This window comes from Nasonia vitripennis (genome assembly GCF_009193385.2).
Source record: "Nasonia vitripennis strain AsymCx chromosome 2 unlocalized genomic scaffold, Nvit_psr_1.1 chr2_random0007, whole genome shotgun sequence".
NCBI classification, from domain to species: Eukaryota; Metazoa; Arthropoda; class Insecta; order Hymenoptera; family Pteromalidae; genus Nasonia; species Nasonia vitripennis.
Genome location: NW_022279614.1, coordinates 1417492 through 1438693, shown reverse-complemented (window position 1 = coordinate 1438693; position 21202 = coordinate 1417492). Strand labels below are relative to the sequence as shown.

The 21202-nt window shown below is 36.9% G+C and overlaps 1 protein-coding gene across 15 annotated transcripts in view; it reads right to left on the bottom strand.

The window, feature by feature from the left end:
• The window catches only part of LOC103316186 (endophilin-A), a 541748-nt gene that overhangs the window by 419013 nt on the left and 101533 nt on the right, over positions 1 to 21202 (bottom strand). For 13 of the 15 annotated variants that reach the window (XM_031925198.1, XM_032601554.1, XM_032601552.1 and 10 more), the window contains one exon: positions 13606 to 13702. The exons of the other annotated variants lie outside the window; for them this stretch is intronic. In XM_031925198.1, the coding sequence (XP_031781058.1) occupies positions 13606 to 13650 (45 nt within the window). In that variant the 5' untranslated portion in view covers positions 13651 to 13702. The remainder of the gene's footprint in view (positions 1 to 13605; positions 13703 to 21202) is intronic. 15 annotated transcript variants of the gene reach the window in all.

Sequence of the window (21202 nt, the reverse complement as noted above, 5' to 3'; positions counted from 1 at the left end):
ATTCCTAGACTGCCACGACCCCCTCTAGTAGTTTTACTCCGCGGATTTTGAGGGTCACTTTCAGTGCGGAGAGGCTAAAAGGGCCGATCTGTGACTGCCAGGCCAGAGAGTCGAGTGGGGGAGGCGTTCGCGTGAACACATGACTGCGTGTGTATAGCTATAGATATAGAGGAGCGCGCGCACTGCTTCGAGTCCCTTCGGTAGTCCTCGAGAAAGCGTCTTTGTTTTAGCGGGCCCGAGTTTTCGGCGGCGTTTAATGAGTAGAGCGTCAGTTTTCGGCGACAACTTGTGAGAGAAGGTCACACCAGGACCTGATCGTTAGGAGATTTCAATAAAGTCATAATATCTGATCAATAATGATTTCACAGTTTATTTTTGAACCTTAATGTAGTCTTGTCCTATATACAGCTGGTGTATAAGGTGTGTGTATACATATTTAAATTGAGTGCCTTCCTTCTTATTAATACCGTTTTCTTGTAGGTGTATGTGTAGCATTTCGAAAACTAGTCTTTTATTTAAGTAGATCTCTCTGTCTTGAAAGTGGTAGTTTTCAAAATTGAAAGTGTAATTCAGATTGTTGACATGATCAGAGATTACAGTATTTTTCGTTTATCAATACATTCAAATTTATAGACAACGTTCTTTTCTAGATCTTTATCTTTCTTGTCTTTGTCATTTATGATGATATAAAACATCATTATAAAAGGCAAAGACAAGAAAGATAAAGATCTAGAAAACAACGTTGTCTATAAACTTGAATGTAATGATTGCTCTGCCACGTATGTATGCCAAACAAAAAAGAATGTGTGTATACGTATAAATTAACACAAAAAATCGAAAAATACTGTAATCTCCGATCACGTCAACAATCTGAATCACACTTTCAATTTTGAAAACTACCACATTAAAGACAGAGAGATCAATTTAAATAAAAGATTAGTTTCCGAAATACTACACATACACCTACAAAAAAACGGCATTAATAAGAAGGAAGACACTCAAAATTTAAATACAGTACACACACACCTTATACACCAGCTGAAAACAAAACAAATATAAGCCAGGCTCTGACGTTAATATCGGAAGAAATTGTCAACGCGGCCGCTCGACGCTTTGCGCTATATGCTTTGCGCTATTGCGAACAGCCGAGAGCATATAAATTTTAAGACATAGCATAACCCCTTTTATTTTTTCCAAAATCATAATACAGATTAATGTGAGGGACAATGCTTTAAAATGAAAATAGATTCATGATGAGTAAATTGATACACTTAAATGCCCGCTCATTACGTTAGATCTTGATCCTTCAATCCGCCATGCATATTAAAAAACTTTTTAAACCGTTTTAAAAACTACTTATTAATCATATTAATGCCTAGGGACCTATCAGCAAAAAATTAATGTTTAACAAATTCTCATCCTATTTTCAACTGTATATAAATATTTATATGTATTTAGCAAACCCATGTCTGTTTCATATTAAAACGTTGCGCTTACAAACTAATGCTCCTACACTCGCAATGATTTTTTGTGGATAGAGTTTATAAAACAAATTGCTTGCATTTGTCAAAAAAAAAAAAAAGAAATTAGTCATTGTTTGCTGGAAGTCAAGGGGCTGTCAAAGCGAACTTTACTGATTGTGACCTTACCTTGTGCCGTAGTTCTTATTATTTGTGTTGAATATTTGCAAAAAAATATTTGAACGGAGGCTTCCAAAAATAAGTGTATATTTATTCAAACAAAAATATAATATCAAATACAAGTTATAAGAACGCGACAGTTGAGAGCATCACAACTGATCGTGTTCGGTGTCGGAATTAGACTGAAGACTCTCCTCCGCTGAAGGCATTACAATACCTCGGAGACAAGGTATGCGATGCGACGACGCGGTCAAAGCGTGGGCTAATGGACCCATCATTAATTACCCCCACCGCCTACCTGGACATCATAAAGTGCGCGGGCTCAGCGGAGCGCGCCTCCCTTTTTAATCCCTAATGGCCGTGTTTGTCGCACGTATTTTTCCTAGCAATAAACGCACCGCATCTCCGAGTCTTATCATCATAAAAGAGTAGACGCGCTGCCGAATTCGGCGACGAAATCGGTGCAGGGTCTGCGCTTGGGGTTTTCCCAGCTATAATAAAATAAAACTATCCTAGAGCTACGCATATTTCTAAATTAAAACTATATCAGATTTTAGTAAAAATTCAACAATTTGCTTTGAATATACTTTAAATTAATCGAAATCAAATTGATAATTGTTCCTTATTGTGTAAGTGACCTCGGAATACAGAGTTTTTAGTGATTTCATTATTAAAAAACTTTATATCATAAAATATTGTACGAAAAAGTGTTGGTCTTCTTATTGATTCTCACTTTCATCGTCGCCTCCACCTTGCGCCGTAGTTCGCATTGTTTGTCTAAATTACATACATTGGTGTACATATTAAGGTGCTTGTAAATATATAGTTTTATTATACGCACCTCAGAGCACCGCGTTGATGTGCGATAAATGAGTGTATGTACTTATTCATGATCCAAAAATCTTTTTGAGGTTAGGAAAACCAGAACATGTCGACCAATCAGCTTGGCTCCGACATCCTCTATATGAATTTTTTTGCTCTTTTAAAAATAAGGCTACTTGACCATTGCAGCAATCGAGCACCAAGACCCTAACCCAATCATCCATGCGCTAACCTTTTGGTTAATTCACAATCTCTTAGCCACTCTAATCTCAGCACATGTATTGCTTACTGAGCCATTTTTCAAATGCAGCTTCTGTTTCTGTCCTGATATTTTTAGCTGAAAGAAGCTGCTTTAGCCTAATCACAGTACACGGGCCTAAACCGAGTCATTGAACGTCTTAATAAAGCCTGCTACCGCATCAACCTTAATAAGACTTCCAAGGTCGAACCATAGCTTCATTCTAATTAAAACAAATCCAAACAAAAATCCTGGGTGCATAACATTTGCCTTCATTCTATCCGAATGGTACACTAATCTCAGCTGGCTCTCAGTAGCTAAGTTTCTAACTTGATTCATGCCTTTTTATTCACTTATCACGCTTGTCAATACGGGTTTTTTTAGTAAGTGAATTTTCTCGGGAAAGAAAAAGTAAAATATCACGATATTCATATAGAAAGTAGTTATTATCATGATTCATCAACATAATTTCGTAAAGAAGTTCTATAGTTTAGTTTTTGAGTTATAATGGTTTAAAAATTTGCACTTTTTGCTCTAACGAACAGCAATCTAAACTCTCTGTGGTATGGAAATGAATAATTTTATTCTATTTAAGGTACGTATTCAGTGTGTTTCAAAAATAACATAAAAATTAACGATTTTTACGTTATATTGTGGGGGGGGGGGGCTTTCACATTATTCAAATCACATGGAAAATGAAAGAATTTTTTCTTATTTTGCGGGGGGAGGGGTGCGGGGAGGGAGTATACACAAAATAACTATATTATATATATATATATATATATATATATATATATATATATATATATATATATATATATATATATATATATATATATATATATATATATATATATGAAAAAATGAAAAATGCCACCGTTTCAAGAATTTTCCCCCTGATTTAATACCCCCAATTAATCCCCCTCAATCATTCCCTCTCACTTCTTTCCTTACTTTATTCCCGTCAACAAAAGACGTTTTCGTTTTTGTTTTGTTTATAATTTTTCTAACCAACAACAAACATCTTTCGTATCGTCCGTTAACTTGTTCGACTTTTTTTAGTGATGCTGTTGTGAACTAAATATGAATAGAATTCACAATAAAAGAAAAAGAAACGGCGAGTGAAACAAAAGAAAATGTGTTGCAGGTACGTGATGTATCTGTGTTTTCATTTCATACACGGCAAATGCGTTTTTTTCTCTCTCATTTGTGCTTGCAGTTCGTAGCGCGACGGCACTTATTTTATCCACCTTCATTCTCCCTTCGTGCACCACAGTTAAATTCAAATAAGTATGAACTGCCAGATACGCTGCGGTTTCGCCTCGCACTTTGATCTGACTCAGCCATTTGATATTAGGTATGTATTGGCGAAAAAATATACTCGTTTATGTTGTCACTATATAGCTACTTGACCTAAGCATATATATATACACACACACGCACACACACCCACACCCGCACCCACACCCATACACACACACACACACACACACACATATATATATATATATATATTTTTTTTTTAGTGTTGAAATATCAAAATATTTCAAATTATGTAGAATTTTTACAAATATAATTCATTTTCGAAACTGTACATTTGCATAAATGGTTAACGCAGTATACAGTTGAACACACTTCAACGTTAATGTGACAGTTAAATTTCAATAATAATATAATATCTCAAGTTCGTCAATATTTATTTGAATGAAATTTAATTTGAATTCAGCAAATTTCATTGCGTGAGTAACATTTTTTATAATTAAAATTTTAGCAATTGTTATAAAATAAATTTTATTTTTATAATCTTTTGATATTGGAAAAAATGATAAATTTAATGTATCATACGGGGACGTCACGTTTGGTAAGTTAAGTCTAGCAGCATCATCGAGTCGCTCTGCTTATTTAGCATTATTTTAATGTGTTTTCTTATTCGAATAAGTGATTTTTCACAGCGGGAAGGATCTTCTATCTGGCTCGCACGCTAGCGCTGAAAAACTAAGACTTTTTCGTGCCTTTTTATCTTAGAGAATATCGTTTCTATAGGTTTGTATCTTTCGATATTTACATCTATGTGACGTTCCTTTAAGCTGGTCGTTTCTTTAACAAAATTAATTATGTTGAACTCAGTTAAGTTGTTCTCATTTTCTTGCATCCAAATGTATATGATATTATTTGTAATTTCATTCAGCTTTAGACTTATTTTTGTATATAGTGAGACCATTTTTTATAATTATAATTCGTGATGCGACTGTGTTTTCGATTATTTTGATATTGGCATTTTCCGTTAGCACAAATGTATGTCTAGTACTATTTTTTCATCTTTTTTTTGTATTTGTTTTTCCCTCAGTTGTGAGATTGGTGTATTCGATAAGAGTAAGATTACCTATGCGCAGAAGGTCATGTATTCTTGACTATCCTTTAATGTTATCTTTCTGGTTGGTTGAGCACAATGACATAAGCCATTTTTTGAGATCTTTGCAATCTATTCTATTGAGATCTTCATTCATTATCTCTTATCCAGTCTTTAATTTTCTTAATATTTTTACTTATATCTAGTGTTATCTAGTGTATGTGCTAATTGCCTTAATATAACTACTAGCAAAGAACGCTCGCTACACTCCCGATTTAAATATTGATTGAAATGATATTCAATCATTCGATGTGTTATTATTAAATATACTGTTAAATATTAGATGTATCTTCGATGATAATTAATTTTTGTAGAACGTTTTTGAAATGGTTCAATTAGATTGTCGGATTGAAAAATTTCAATCAATCAAAAAGCACGATTTTAAAAACGTTTCATAAGTATCAAGTGGCGCGGCAGCGCCACGAAGGCAAGTTTGAGAAGCAGACGAAGCCGCGGCGCCCGCGCTACTATTTACTTCTATGTTGGAGTTCGCATTTTTCATTACAAAGAAATAAATGCGTTTCTTTGTTGTCTTTAATATATTTTGACTTATATCATGTTTTATTATGCCAAACTATGATTCTCAACAAAAATATTGATAACAACAGCTACCTTTGATATAATACACGAGTGTGTCATTCACAAAATGCTCAAATCAAATAAAAAAATGTTAGGACCGTTAAGTTAGCCGCACAGCTATATACAGATGGATATTGCTTTCTTTTCGGTTTTCTGCATGCTCGCTCACATGTAGTTTTTAGTGTCTAGGTGTAAAAATCATTCAAGGGCGGTGTCTAGGTGTACAAGGTGGCCGGTGACGAGGCCTAGGTGGTGCGCTCCGTGGTTTTTGGTCCCTAGGTGTAGAAATCATTCGAGGGTAGTATATCAGAACGATCAGTGATTTCTTTTCATAGTGATAAAAATGTTACAAAAAAGCCATAGTCGAAAGGTGATAAAGATGCTTATATTTTATTGTTAGAAGAAATATAAAATATTAAAAAAAAAGTACTAAAAAGGACTGGAATCTCTAAAAATAACTTTAAAAAAAGTAAAAGGTTAGGCGAGTATGATATATTCCGCAACGAGATAACAGGTAAAAAAGAACTGAGAACAATCAACCAAAGTCATGTTTATTATATTTAATCATAATGAAGCAACAATTTTTTTTGGTCAATAAAGGGCTTACTTAACTTAAATATGAAATACTTGAAAAATTTACTAAGAAGGGTTGAACTCTCTAAAAAAAATTAATTTAAAATAAGTAAAAGGTGAGGCGAGTTCGATATATTCCGCAACGAAAATACAGATAGAAAAGAACTGAGATCAATCAAACAAAGTCAAGTAATTTTCCGAATCTTTTAATAAAAATCCTTTATATATATATATATATATATATATATATATATATATATATATATATATATATATATATATATATATATATATATATATATATATGTTTAGGCTACCTTAGTTGCATTTTAAACCTTACAATATAAAAATCTGAATATTTGATCCGGACTCCGACAAATTCAATACATTAAAAAGATACCTTTTTATAGTAAAAAAGTAGCTGTAAAGTTTCAGAATGGGTCTGACCTTGTACTAGAAGTTATGTAGAAAACAAACATGATATAATGTCTAATATAATGTCTAATAAAAGTAGTTTTACATGCAAATTTAACACTTACAATCTAGTAAATTTCATGTCTACTGATACAAACACATGTTCAAGATAATTACTTATGGTGTTTGTATGACGTTCTAATACATAAAAAGAAAATTTCAGTTGTTCACCAATAAAAAAAATTAAACGGACATGGCAAGTTACGTAATAATTATATTGAGTGTTGTTCCTCGCTTCATTACGATTAAATATAATAAACTTGACTTTATTTGATTGATCTCAGTTCTTTTCTATCTGTAATTTCGTTGCGGAATATATCGAACTCACCTCACCTTTTACTTTTTTTTTAAATTAATTTTTTTAGAGATTTCAACCCTTCTTAGTAAATTTTTCAAGTATTTCATATTTAAGTTAAGTAAGCCCTTTATTGACCAAAAAAATTTGTTGCTTCATTATGATTAAATATAATAAACATAACTTTGGTTGATTGTTCTCAGTTCTTTTTTACCTGTTATCTCGTTGCGGAATATATCATACTCGCCTAATTTTTCAAGTATTTCATATTTAATGTGGTAAAAATAAAATATACGCATCTTTAGCACCTTTCAGCTTTTTTGTAACATTTTTATCCCTAACATGAAATCACTGATTGTTCTGATATATACCACCCTCCAATTATTTCTACACCTAGACACCAAAAACCATGAAGCGCGCTACCTAGACACCTGGACACCTTTCTCTAATGATTTTTATACCTAGATACCAAAAACAACTGGGCTAACTACCTAGACGTCGTTATCGGCCACCGTGTACCTCTAGACACCTTCCTCGAATGATTTTTACACCTAGACACAAAAAACCACGGATCGCTCCACCTAGACCTCGACACCGGCTACCTTGTACACCTAGCCACCGCTCTTGTATGATTTTTACACCTAGAGACCAAAAACCATGGAGCGTACCATCTAGACGTCGTCATTGGCTACCCTGCACACCTAGACACCGTACTTGAATGATTTTTATATACCAAGACACTGAAAACAACCTGAACCTTGTCGTCGGCTACCCTGCAAGCTAGTTACTGTTACAGCTTCGGAATGCAGAGTATGCGCCGGCAACCTCTTTATTCTAAATATCGTAATATATTATTATTATATTTTCTTGAGAAAGCGATTCCCATCTGTATATAGCTTTGCGGCCAACTTTACGGTCCTAACACTTCTTGCGGCTAACTTAACGGTCCTTTCACATTTCGGGCTAAAAAGAAAAACGTGATTTTAGCATTTGTGGATTATTCACTCACATATTATAATAATAAGCAGCCTTTTCACTAATATTTTTGTTGGAAATCATAGTTTAGCTCAGAAAACATTCTAATGAGCCAAAAAACCTTACCAACAGTAATGATAAGTATTTTTTTTTGTATAATGAAAAATACGAACGCCAATATAGAAGTAAATAGTGTCACGGGCGCCGCGGCTTCGTCTGCTTCTCAAACTCGTCTTCGTGGCGATACCGAGCCACTTGATATGAGGATATGTAAAAAGTGAAAAAGCAATTCCCTATTATTTTTGATGCGCAGCTAACTTAACCGTCCTTTCAAACTGGAGGCGGCTAACTTCACCCTCCTTTTACACTGGCGAAAAAGATAATGATTTGAGCAAATCATATACAAGATCGTCTATATTATATAAATGACAGCTTTTTTTGAGAACTTCTATTAAAAATCACTGATTAGCACACGAATGTAATAATATATAAAAATCACTTAGAAACAATTATGGAAAGTATCGTTTTTCTTAAAAGTAAAATCTCGGATACCAATATAGAAGTAAATAGTGTCGCGGGCGACAAAGCTTCGTCTGCTTCTAAAACTCGTCTTTGTGTCACTATCGCGCCACTTGATAATCAATCTTTAAAACATTATAAAAATAAACACGATTAACTGGTCCAGTTATCATTAATGTCCACAAATATTTCGATGAAAAATAATCAAAAATAAATAAATAAATTTGTATATATACTAGCCATTTTTTGACTAAGTCATTGCCATTATGAGTTCTAAGTATACTTATAGATTGCCTAATTATAAATAATAATTGTTTGGCAGAGTTATCACATTATAAAATTTGAATATACAATATTGATTGTTTAGCTGAGTTATGGCCATTTTTTTATTTCTATATATAACAATAACTGCTTGATTAAGATATATTCAAAAATGCATTACCTACGATAGTTATAGTATTAGCTGTGTTATTATTATCTACATTGATCATCTATAACTATAAAAAGCTTCAATCTAATTTAATCTAATCTGTCTGAAGTAAATACTATATATTATCCTGTAAATTTACTTAAGAAAACTTGTATCTTTTTGTAGACTATGTCTAGGTGCTAAAATGACCCATGGTCGACGGCACATCGTCTACAAGAAAAAGCACAATATACATTGAATGTACTGAAAAAAATGTGTATCTTCTTGTAGACGATGTCTAGATGCTAGGATGACCCTTATGTCGACGCGACGTCGTCTACAAGGAAGAGCACCACTCAAACATAAAATATACCGAAAAATACTCCTAATTTCCTGTAGACAATGTCCAGGTGTCAGAATGACCCCTGAGTCAACGCACCAACATCCAAAGAGAAGAGCGTCACTTAAATATAAAGTATACCGAAACAACTTCTAACTTCATAGACGATGTTTAGGTCGACGTGACATCATTAACAAAGAAGAGCACCGCTGAAATATGAAATGTACCGAAAAATACTTTTGAATTCTTGTAGACGATGCTCAGGTGTCAAGATTGATGGAATCGAGGGTGGATTTATAAATAAATTACACTTAGGTTAATAATTGTGAATATATTGTCAAGTGGCAATAGCCACAAGTCAGCAGTGCGTCCGTTTAACTCGGAGTCTTACAGCAGAGATAGAAGAGAATAGAGTATACAGTATAAGTGCGCTTAGAGTATATAATACGCGAGGCATGCGCAGTGCATCAGTATAGTAGCTCGAAATTGTCGCTCGTCTCGCAGCTTGATCAAGAGATGGCGCGACGTGTACAGACTTAGATTACGATCATATGAATTTACATATTACAACAAAAATGACCCCCGGGTCACCGCGACATCGTCTACACGAAAGAGCAGCACTCAAACATGGAATAAACCGAAAAATACTCCTGACTTCCTGTAGACAATGTCCAGGTGTCAGGACGACCCCCGGGTCGACGCGATATCACCTAAAGAGAAGAGTGTCACTTAAACATGAAGTATACCAAAAAATACTTTTAAATTTTTGTAGACGATGTCTAGGTGTCAGGATGATCCCCAGGTCGACGGTACATCGTCCACAAGGAGGAGCATTGTATATAAATCAAATTTGCCGATAATAAATATTTCTTCTTGTAGACGATGTCCAGGTGCCAGGATGTCTCCCTGATCTACAGGACATCCTCTACAAAAAAAAAGCATTGGATATAACCCCGAATGTCCAAAATGATCCTTATGTATATCATATCGTTTAAATAGAGTTTTTTAATGGTGATGATAATGATGATGGTGATGATAATGATAATGGTGATGATAATGATAATGTTGATGATAATGATGATGGTGATGACGACTGTATGAATGCTGATGCAGATTATGCAGTCGTCAATGATGGCAAAGATGCTGGCGAAGTTGCGGCCGATTTGCTTGACAGGTCCGACTCAGGTCGTTACCTGCGTTAGTGTCAGAGTTTTCGTCTTTTTCTGTGACAGTCGTATGTATGTGTTCGGTCACCGTGGTTGTTTCGAGCCGGCCTGACACGCCGTAAGAATGGCCTGCAAATCGGCAGCAGATGCAAACACGTACGCACGCTTCTTCCCCCCCCCCCCCCCCCCCCGCCCGCTTAGTCAGGTACCTGCCACCCGCATACCAGGCATATTTAAAACCGAGTTTCTGTGCAATTTTTCTGGGCAACATTTCATTTATATAAACTTTATGTCAGGTCAAGCAGGTAGCATGTCTGGCAGCTTCCATGTCTAGGACACCGGGCTTGATGTCGCTTGTGGTCAGGTAGTTGTTTGCTAGTGCGCTCTTCACTCGCATGACTTCCCTGACCAAGTCCGGGCTCGCAAGCTTGGTCACAAGCGATGTACGCCTCGACGCGTCGCTGAATTTATCGCGATCGTGTCACTCCCCTGAACCCTGTCTGGTTTAGGCAGGCGCAGTACACAAGTACTGACGATATCGCTCTCCTGCAGGGTGGGTAGGTCTGTGCTGAGCAGTGCGAAGGCAGCTACGTTTAAGATTTTCTCGTTGAAATTATCACCATCTTTTATCAAACCATAAATTATGACCTCGCACACCTCAGTACCGCCTCCTCCCGACCCTGCTACCTCGGTGGCTTTAGACTCAACAATACGAGAACTCGAGGCGGGTATCGGACCGTAGTCCGAAGCCGGCATCGAGCCCGTGTCGGGGTCCTGGCGAGCACGATGAAGCTTTTTGAGTAGTTGTTGCAACTCGTCCCAAGGAATATTATTCTCGTTCAGGAGTAGGTTGTTGGCGTCGAGCAATTTATTAGACGCGCTGATCTTATCGGCTAGCTGCATCTCGGCTAGAGCAGAGACACGGGTATTCATTCATTAATTTTTTCACACCGACTGTGGCACCCCCTTCTGCTAGGGCAAAAGAGACGCGACGTGGTGCCGAAGCCGTCCTCACAAGAGACCTCAGCCCATCAAGCTGATCCTAGAGCTTGTTGGAAGAAAAGCTCCATCGTGCTTATAGGGATTCAAATATTAAAGACACCCAATAGGCTAGTATCACCCAAGTCACGGATACATAATCACGGAGACCAGTGCCAATGAATCGTCGTACCAAGGCATAAAAGATGGAATTTCAGTGACAAAGGGCGATGGACACATCGCCTTATACCAAAAATAGAGGATTGGACTGGAAGAGAACATGGGGAGGTCAACTACTACCTCACACAGTTTTTAACCATGCACGGATGCTTCCGGGCTGATCTGCACCTATTTAAATGAGACGACAGTCTGAACTGCCCAGCTTGTTTGGACGCTTACGAAGATGCGGAGCATGTTCTCTGTGACTGTTCGCGATACTAAATGGAGCGATAAGAACTCGAGTGTTATCTTCAGACCAGAGTGACACCTGAGTCAATGATGACAACTATGTTGACGTCGGAGGATGGCTGATGCGCAGTAAACAACTACGTAAGGACCATTCTTAAGAAGGTTAGAAATGACGAAGAGAATAGAAGGGAAGGACAAGGCAAAACAGCTAAGTAAAACTGTTGCTAGACGAAGGTCACTAGGTAGTAGATACGGAACGCTCCTCGGACTGATGCAGAGGAACGTAGGCCACAGAGTTAAGCTCTCACTCTCCTGCCCGATGCAGAGGAACGTAGGAGCTAGGGTTGAGTACCTTTAAGTGCTCCTCAGACTAATGCTGAGGAACGTAGGTAACTGAGTTAAGCCTAGACTCCCTCACCCGATACAGAGGAACGTAGTTGTCGGGAATGAGTCTGTCTGTTCTTTTGCATCGTCCAGCATTCTGAAGCAGACAGCTGGACGATGCAGAATGAAGAAGAAGGCAGGATGATGCAGAATGAAAAAGACGAGTTTGATCCTGAACCCCTAATCACCTTGGTGGATGGATAATGTGTGGAAATGTCAAACTTCAAAGGAGAAGCCAAAAAAGGCTAGTTAACGGGCCCCACGGAAGTATTGTTCAACGATAGTACCTGTGGAGATCTGGTATCAGATGGCCACTTGTGCAGAGCTTGATCTGCCTAAGCCACTTAAAAAAAACACACACACACACACACACATTAAGACTGCTGTCGCAGCATCTGAAAAAAGTTGCATCAGTTACACTCAATATGTCAAGAAAAAAAACGCTGAAATCCATACATGTGTTACAAAAAATATGGTGTGCACTATGGGTTAAGTGGTCTGTTGGACCTCGTGTGTCTGCGGCTCGGGCTAACTCGCCTTGACTCGTACTGCAAACTCCACACTTGGTCGAAAAAAGCCCACTTTACGCCCTTGGTACACAATTTACTATTTCTTTCGTAAATCTCAAAACACGTCAACTTTAATTTTTATTTTCTTGGTGATAGTGCAATTTTTAACCAAACCTAGCCGATTTGATAATTTTTATATTGAAAAAATAGCAAAAAATTGTACATTTACCCCTTGAAAAATAGGGATTGACACCTTTCGGGGTAAAAGTTGTGCTTATAGTAGCGTCTTTTTATAATAAAGAATTTGGCGTTGGTTTTATTTAAAAACTCCAAATAATTTTTAATTTTACTCCTTAAATCGACGGGTTAGCACATAAGGAAAAACACGTGTCTAATAGTTTTTCGAGTACTACAACATATCACAAAATCATCAAAATCAGTGATACATACATTTTTCCTTCGCGCCTCAAGACTTTAAATACGTGTCATAGAACTATGAATATTGTGATATTAATTTATATGGCTGACAAACCAAGCTTTTGGGCCCTTTTCCCATGTCAATTAGTTTCTTTACCCTTTAGTTGTTATAAGAAAATTATTTCTTTATAAGTATATTTCTTAAAATAAGATTCGATTTTTTAAACATATTGCAAATTTTAGCTGGATTTGCAATATTGATATCTATTCCAGATTACAAATAAACATTTGATCACTTTACACATTACAAGATATTATAAATATATTACAACACAACTATTTGAAATAATTGTAAAAACTATAAATGAAGTTGATGAGTATGCTACTAATTTAGCAGATTTTTGTATATAAAAATCAGTTTATTATACCCTAAGTAAAAAATTGATTGCATATCTTTTCTTGGACTTACTTGATTTGCTTTGTTGATTTGCTTCTTTAACCCCGCAAAAGCCATAGTTATAAAAACTGAGTAGCAAATTGAAATATTTCAAGTATATTGAGAAATCCTAAAAAAATAAATAATCATCATTATAATATTTCCATGTATTATCAATATAATATTTTTATAAGTAGACAGCACTTTTTTAAATTTTCAAAATATTTCAAATTTTCAAAATTTTTTAATTTTTCAAAGTAGCGTAGAAAATCATTCATTCCAAGCGTTTGTGAAAAAGTTCGAACTCGAGCGGGAAAAAATGACCATTTTTCCAAGTTTCTAATTTCAAATGACCACAAGAGGAAAAAAAGTCATTTTTCCCCGCCATAAATACGTGTTTTTTACACTGAGAAAAATTTGATAGTAGAAATTACTATTTGGGATAGTAACTTTTACTACTTTTCATAATAAATTGGTAACATACTTTTAAGATATTAGATTTTACTATTCAAAGATAGTAATTTTTGATGAAATCGAATTTTTAAAAATTTAATTTCAATTTCGCTTAATTCTATATTTTACACTTCTTAGATACTTGGAGCTGTTATTACTTTATTATTTTTATTGATTATTATTATGATGTTTGGAAGAAAGAAAGAGATTTTTTTGCGGCGACGGGAATCGAACCTGGAGCTCCAGCATGAGAGTCGAGTGCGCTGACCATTTATCTAAACAGATATGTTTCGTACAAAATTTCATATATAGCTGATATATTAATTGACGTACGAATTAAAGTTAAGAAAAATTAACGACGATTAATAAATAATAAAGTTAAACCAATAGACACAGAAACTCATTATAATTAAATAAACGTAAAATGTCAACTAGAATACTGATTACCGCAGAAAAAAAAGATTAAATTCAAACCTTACCGACTGAGAAGCGTGTTGCACGCCTTATTTCAACTTTAAATTCAAGCAATTTTTTCATTTTTTGCCTATTCACAATCATTTTTAGCTCCTCAGAGAGGTAGTTTTTCTCGACAAATTTTCTCAACATTTCACTAACACTATTTTTAGAGTCATATATACATATATGTTATAACTGACTTATCTGCCGAAATGAACCTTAAATGTGGAAATTTAAGTGTTCCGGACTACGTTCACCAAAAAATTCATGAAGATGCCTTTCTATAGTACAAAAGTATCTCTATAGGTCTTAATAAAGGCCAAAGCCTTTATGAACATTTGAAAATTAAATTAAAATGGTTTATGTCATAAAACTGTATATTTGACACCTATAAATGAAGAATTTATCATTTGGATCATTATAACAGCGCAAAATCATGGGGCTAGTTATGAATTGTAAAAAAACTAAATTTACAGAGGCCTACATATCTTATAAAAAATAAGATTATATCACTGAAATTATACCTGCACGATTAATATATAACTACTTTATTTACGTACAAAAATAGGCCTTTGAAAAAAATACTTTTACAGATAAAACCTTTTGTTTATGAGTTTGCATTCGTGATCAACTTTGCATTTTCAGTCTTCCAGGTAAACAAACTTTACCTTACTTTCTTATCTGCTTTGTTAATTAACTATGAAGTTAAAAAATAATGTCCCTTTCTCCTAGAGAAAGCTTTGAGAATACCCCCGTTGTAATGTCCCACGTTTATAATCCTAAATTATATATTCGTAGATCCTGCGAACCGGCAACCGTGTGAACACGTAGAGAGTGCATACTGATCGCAGGTGCATCCGATTGCGACATCACACAACCGAGCGCCGAAAATCAGAGCGAGTGCTCTGACCTCTGTGTCAGCACTCCTTGCGCGCGAACCACGACTGCAAAGCGTACGCGTCAATCCTTGGTGTAGCGAATACTGATTGGACTACCGCGATCTTCTTCATCTAAATTCCATTATTGCTTGCATCAGCACCGAGGCTTTAAAAACCGCGGAGCCGATCCACGCAGCGCCTTTTGCTTAATGTCATATCCCTTGCGGTAGCGACTGATTCTAAGGTGAAGCGGCGGTGGTTGCTAGTGTTAGTGTTTGGAGCATACTGAATCCGTCCCTTGGCATAGCATACATCGGAAAACCCTTTGAATTCAGATCCATACCACAGATATAAGTACAGGCTAAGGACCGTCGAGTGGAATCTCCGGCATTAACAAGAGTATTTGACCAACTTAATATATATATTGCCACGTGAATGCGTGTAGATTATAACAATCAGCATCTGCCACGAACAGGTGTTTAGAACCATCTCAAGTGCGCAGGTTAATAATAATTATAAGTTGCTCAGATTAATTATAAATACAACTAAGAAATTAGACTAAACATCCTAAGAAATAACTGTAAAATCGTAGAACTTGCGAACATAATAATACAACACCTAAATTCAGTGAAACTTTGTATTCTGAATGTATGTGAAGTGCTCTGGGCCAATAAAAACATAACAATACAATTAAAACCCTTGTGTATTACATCATAAATAATAATTAAACCTCAATTAGCATGAATAGATTCACATCAACTACGCTGTCACGACGTACAGGAAAGAGCTCCGTTCCTGTAGACAAACCATCTGCGTCCACACACGAGGTGAGAATAGCGAACATAACGCTGACTCCGCAAAACACAGAAGTTTCACAAACAACTTGCATTCAACTACCGCAAGTAACAGCGGATACTGCTACGTCCGCCAAACCGAGTCGCGGATAGAATACCGTCCGCGCGCAAATCCTTATATGCACCAGACGAGTAGCGTCGGACGTACTTAGATTTTACAAAGTCCGCGCGTAACACTAATAACAATAAAAGCTCTCGACCTTATGCTAGTTTCCGAATAAATAAATAATTATTTGTAGAACTCGCGCAGCCCGTCCTTATACTAAGCACGGTCCTTACACCGTAATTCTGGAACTACGCGACCAATCGTAATAAGACTTGACATGCATACATGTTTTCTGATTTTGTATTCGAAATAAGCCAAAATCTATAAGTAGAAGGGGCTGCGCGGCTACGACGTTACCAAATACCAACAGTCAGTTACCGGTGAATCTGTCTTACCAACGTCCGACGCGGGCAGCTTGCATTTGAATTCGATGCATGCATAGAGTTTAAAAATTTGTTCTTATCTGTTTTACCGACGTCCCACGCGGGCAGTCTGCATCAAGCGGTGGCGCCACGAAGGCGAGTTTGAGAAGCCTGCGGCAACCGCGACACTATTTACTTCTATATTGGGTTTTCAAATTTTCAACTCAATAAGTACAAATATTTACATTATTGTATCTAAATTTTTTTGGTGTATAATCATATTTATATGCTTGACTATGATTTCTAATCAATATATTGGCAAGAAAGCAGCTTTTTTACAATAAACAAGGATTTCTCAACAAAAATGCTCAAATACGTTTGAGAGTCTTCAGCCCAACATGTTCAGACCATAAAGTTAGCCACACACGGCTAGTATTAAGACCGTGAATTAGGCCGCACACATTGCTTTCCCACATACTTACAAAGACCAGCGGGAATACTGATGTGATCACACGCATACAGACCAGCGTTAATTTCATTTTTTTTTTAATTTAGGGTAGAGTATCCGATAACGACGTCTAGGTAGAGTGAACCGTGGTTTTTTTTTGTGTCTAGGTGTAAAAATCATTCGAGAGCGGTGTCTAGAAGTACGGGGTGGCCGATGACAAGGTCTAGGTAGTTCGCAATGTGGTTTTTGGTGTCCAGGCAAATAAACCATACGTGGAAGACGTGTAGGTGTACAGGGTGGCCGATGACGAATTCTAGATGGTGTGCTTCGTAGATATTGGTGTCTTAGTAAAATAATAATATTCGTGGACGGCGAAAATTTACACTTATCCAAATTTTTCTAATATTTTGTGACAAAACAATCAGTGTTTTCATGGTAGTGATCAAAATGTTACAAAAAAAGCCATGGTCCATAGGTGCTAAAGATGCTTATATTTTATTTCTAGGACAAATATAGAATACTTAAAAAAATTTACTAACAAGGACTGAAATCTCTAAAAAAAATTGACTTTTAAAAAAGTAAAAGGTTAGGCGAGTTTGATATATTCCGCAACGAAATTACGGATAAAAAATAACTGCGATCAATCAAACGAAGTCAATCATAATAAAGCAAAAAAAAGAACAACTCTCTAGATACTTAAAACGTAACTTGCTATGTCAAACTTGCCTAACCTTTTGCTTTTTGAAAAGTAAATTTGTTTTAGAGATTCGAATTTTTTGCCGATTTGAGTTGTACGGCGTTAGCTTGCATTCGATGTGAGTATGTAAGATATATTTGTGTAACAGCGATCTCGGATGATGCATGGCAATACCCCTCCCTACTACCCGTGCTAAATATAGCTCTTTACCGCATACAGTGCCGAGTTCTCTGTGTAAAACTATATCTATACTCTCTTTTCCGCGCAGTCCGACGCGGGCTATACTGCAACGCGCGCTGAGTATAGATATTGATATGCTCTCTTTTTTACACTACTATACAGCGCACGCTGTATATGCATCTCAACCTCACACTACAAAATGCTGATGAAATTGTTGTTGCCTTATCAGCTAATGGCGATCTGTGTGCTTCTCAAATTACAATGGATAATAAAAGGACAATCATTATGGTTGTAGTTTATATTTCCGATGATTTTAGCAGGAGTTATTTGGAATATATAACAAACTGGCGTCAGAAATCAAATGTAAAAATCACATGAAGGAATACGTAATTTTAATACATTACAAAATTACCTTTTTCTCATTTTAATTGAAAATTCAAATATAGATGTCTGATTTTTTTTTTTTTTTTTTTTACATGGCATTTGGAACTCGAAAGTTCATCGCCTCATATAAGCAAGCCTTCTACGCTGCACTATCTTGTGTCAACCCCACCCAAGATGCACCTCTTCGATCGACACCCACCCGTGCTATTTCTACTAGATCCGCTTTTACGTTATCCTCCCATCTACGTCTAGGTCTACCTAGAGGTCGCGTTACCATCGGCCTGCCCTTCATGACACGCGCTGCCGTACGGTCGTCTCCCATTCTCGCTACGTGCCCTGCCCATCCCAATCTGCGCGATTTTATTATTCTGTTAATATTTGGTGACGCGTACAGATTGTGTAACTCATCATTGTGTAGTCTCCTCCATTCCCCGGTTTCCTCATCTTTCTGCGGCCCGTATATTTTTCGCAAGACTTTATTTTCAAATACCCTAAAACGGTTGTCCGCCTGCTTAGTGAGAGCCCACGTTTCGCACCCGTACAGAACCACCGGCAGTATTATTGTGCTGTAAATTCTTATTTTAACGTTTTTAGACAACAGCCTCGACTTAAGTAAATTACTCACGGCGTAGAAGCAAGCATTACCCGAATGGAGTCTCTTATTTATTTCGACATTAATCTCGTTTCTATCATTTATGGTCGTACCCAGATACCTGAACTCGCTAACCTTTTCAAAAGTAAAATTCCCAACTTTGATATCTTCCTCCCCTCTGCAGATGCCTAGCTTATCCACAATCATGTACTTTGTTTTTGATTCACTCACTTCTAACCCTGTATACTCCACCGCTTTTATGAGGATTTCTGCGTTTCTTGCTACCGTTTCCCTACAATCCCCCAGTATATCCGAATCATCTGCGTAGCCTAGTATCTGCGTTGTTCCATTAAGCGTTGCGCCCAGCTGGCTAACCTGCATTTTTCTAACGGCATACTCTAACGTTAAGTTGAACAGCACCGTAGAGAGCCCATCCCCTTGTTTTAAATCATCGCGTATCATGAAGGGTTCTGCTACATTACCGCCTACTCGGACCTTTCCCGTGCTTCCGTTCAGACATATTTGAATTAATCTCACGAGTTTTTTCGGTACACCGAGAAGTACTAGAATTTGATACATTTTGCTTCGCTTAATAGAGTCGTACGCTTTTTTAAAATCTATAAATAGTTGGTGTATGGTTTCGCAAAATTTCCATTTTTTCTCTAACAACTGTCTTATGGTAAACATTTGATCGCTGGTCGATCTGTTGCGCCGAAATCCGCACTGATAATCTCCTACTATATCTTCCGCGAATGGAGTGAGTCTAGCTTGTATTACGTTTGCCAGAACTTTGTAGCACGTTGCTAAAAGTGAAATACCGCTATAGTTATTGCAGTGTGTCTTATCCCCCTTTTTAAAAATCGGTATAATGATAGATTCCTCCCAATTTTCGGGTATTGTTTCATTTTTCCAGATGGCACATACTAGTTTATAGATTTTGAAAGTGGGCTCGACGCCCCCATATTTGAGTAACTGAGCTGGTATAGAGTCATTTCCCGCGGCTTTGTTGTTTTTTAGTTTTTTAATCGCGGCCTCTACTTCTTGGTAGCTCGGTTCCTCCACGTGGGGTTCAGCAGTGTGAATTTCGTCCCCTAATTCTTCGCTATTTTCGTGCACGTTTAATAATTTATCGAAATAATTTTTCCACAGCGACAGTAATTCGTTGTCATTTGTTACGAGGTCCCCGTTTTCGTCCTTCATCAATTGCGCTCTACTCCTAAAACCCTTTCTGATGGCGTTAATCCCTCTGTACATTTCGCGGGGGTTATTTTCCTTACTGTTAGTTTCTATTCTCCTAATAAGATTCTTTTGATACTCCCGCTTCTTATAACTGTAGATCGCGCTCGTCTGTTTCCTTACGTTAGAATACTCTTCTACGGTCCTATCGCTTCTATTTTGTAAGCTATCTAATTTAGCCTTTTTGCGCCTTTCAAACCAGAGTTCGCACTCTTCGTCAAACCATGGTTTGCTCTTTGGCTTTTTCTTTTTACCCAGTACTTTGTTCGCGGCCTCTTTAACCGTTTTTTTGATGTCCCCCCATAAGCTATTCGGTTCGTCATTCCCCTCCGGCGATGTGTTTGCTTCTTCAAGTGCCTGAAACCTGTTATTAATTTCTATCTGGTACCTAATTCGCTCTGTTCTATCTCGTAGTATCTCAATACGAAGCTTTCTACCTTGTTTGCTCGCTTACTATTTTGATTCGCTACTAGTCTAGCTCTTAATTTGGCTACTACTAGTAAGTCGTCCGAGTCGCTATCTGCCCCTCTGTAAGCCCTTACGTCAAGAACATTAGTATGACGCCTTTTTTCAATGAGGAAATGATCAATTTGGTTCTGTGTGGCCCCGTCCGGCGATGTCCACGTTGACTTGTGTATGTTCTTGTGCTTAAAACACGTAGTTTGGATTATAAGATCTTTTGCCGCCGCGAAATTTATGACCCTAATACCGTTATCATTGCTGGCTTCGTGCAGGCTTTCCTTACCTATAGTAGGCCTAAACATTTCCTCCCTACCTATTTTAGCATGGAAATCGCCTAATACTATTCTTGTGTCGTAAGACGCGAACTGGTCGATTACCTGCTCTAAAGTTTCGTAATAGAGATCCTTAGCTTCTTCTTCTTTGTCCTCCGTAGGACAGTGTACATTAATAAATACATATCTATACCATTCCCCTTCGATAATGATGTACGAGAGCCTATCATTGACGGATTTGAAACTTTTAACCGAATGTATGATGCTTTTGCTTACGAGAAATCCGGTGCCTAGAGATCCCCCACTCCCG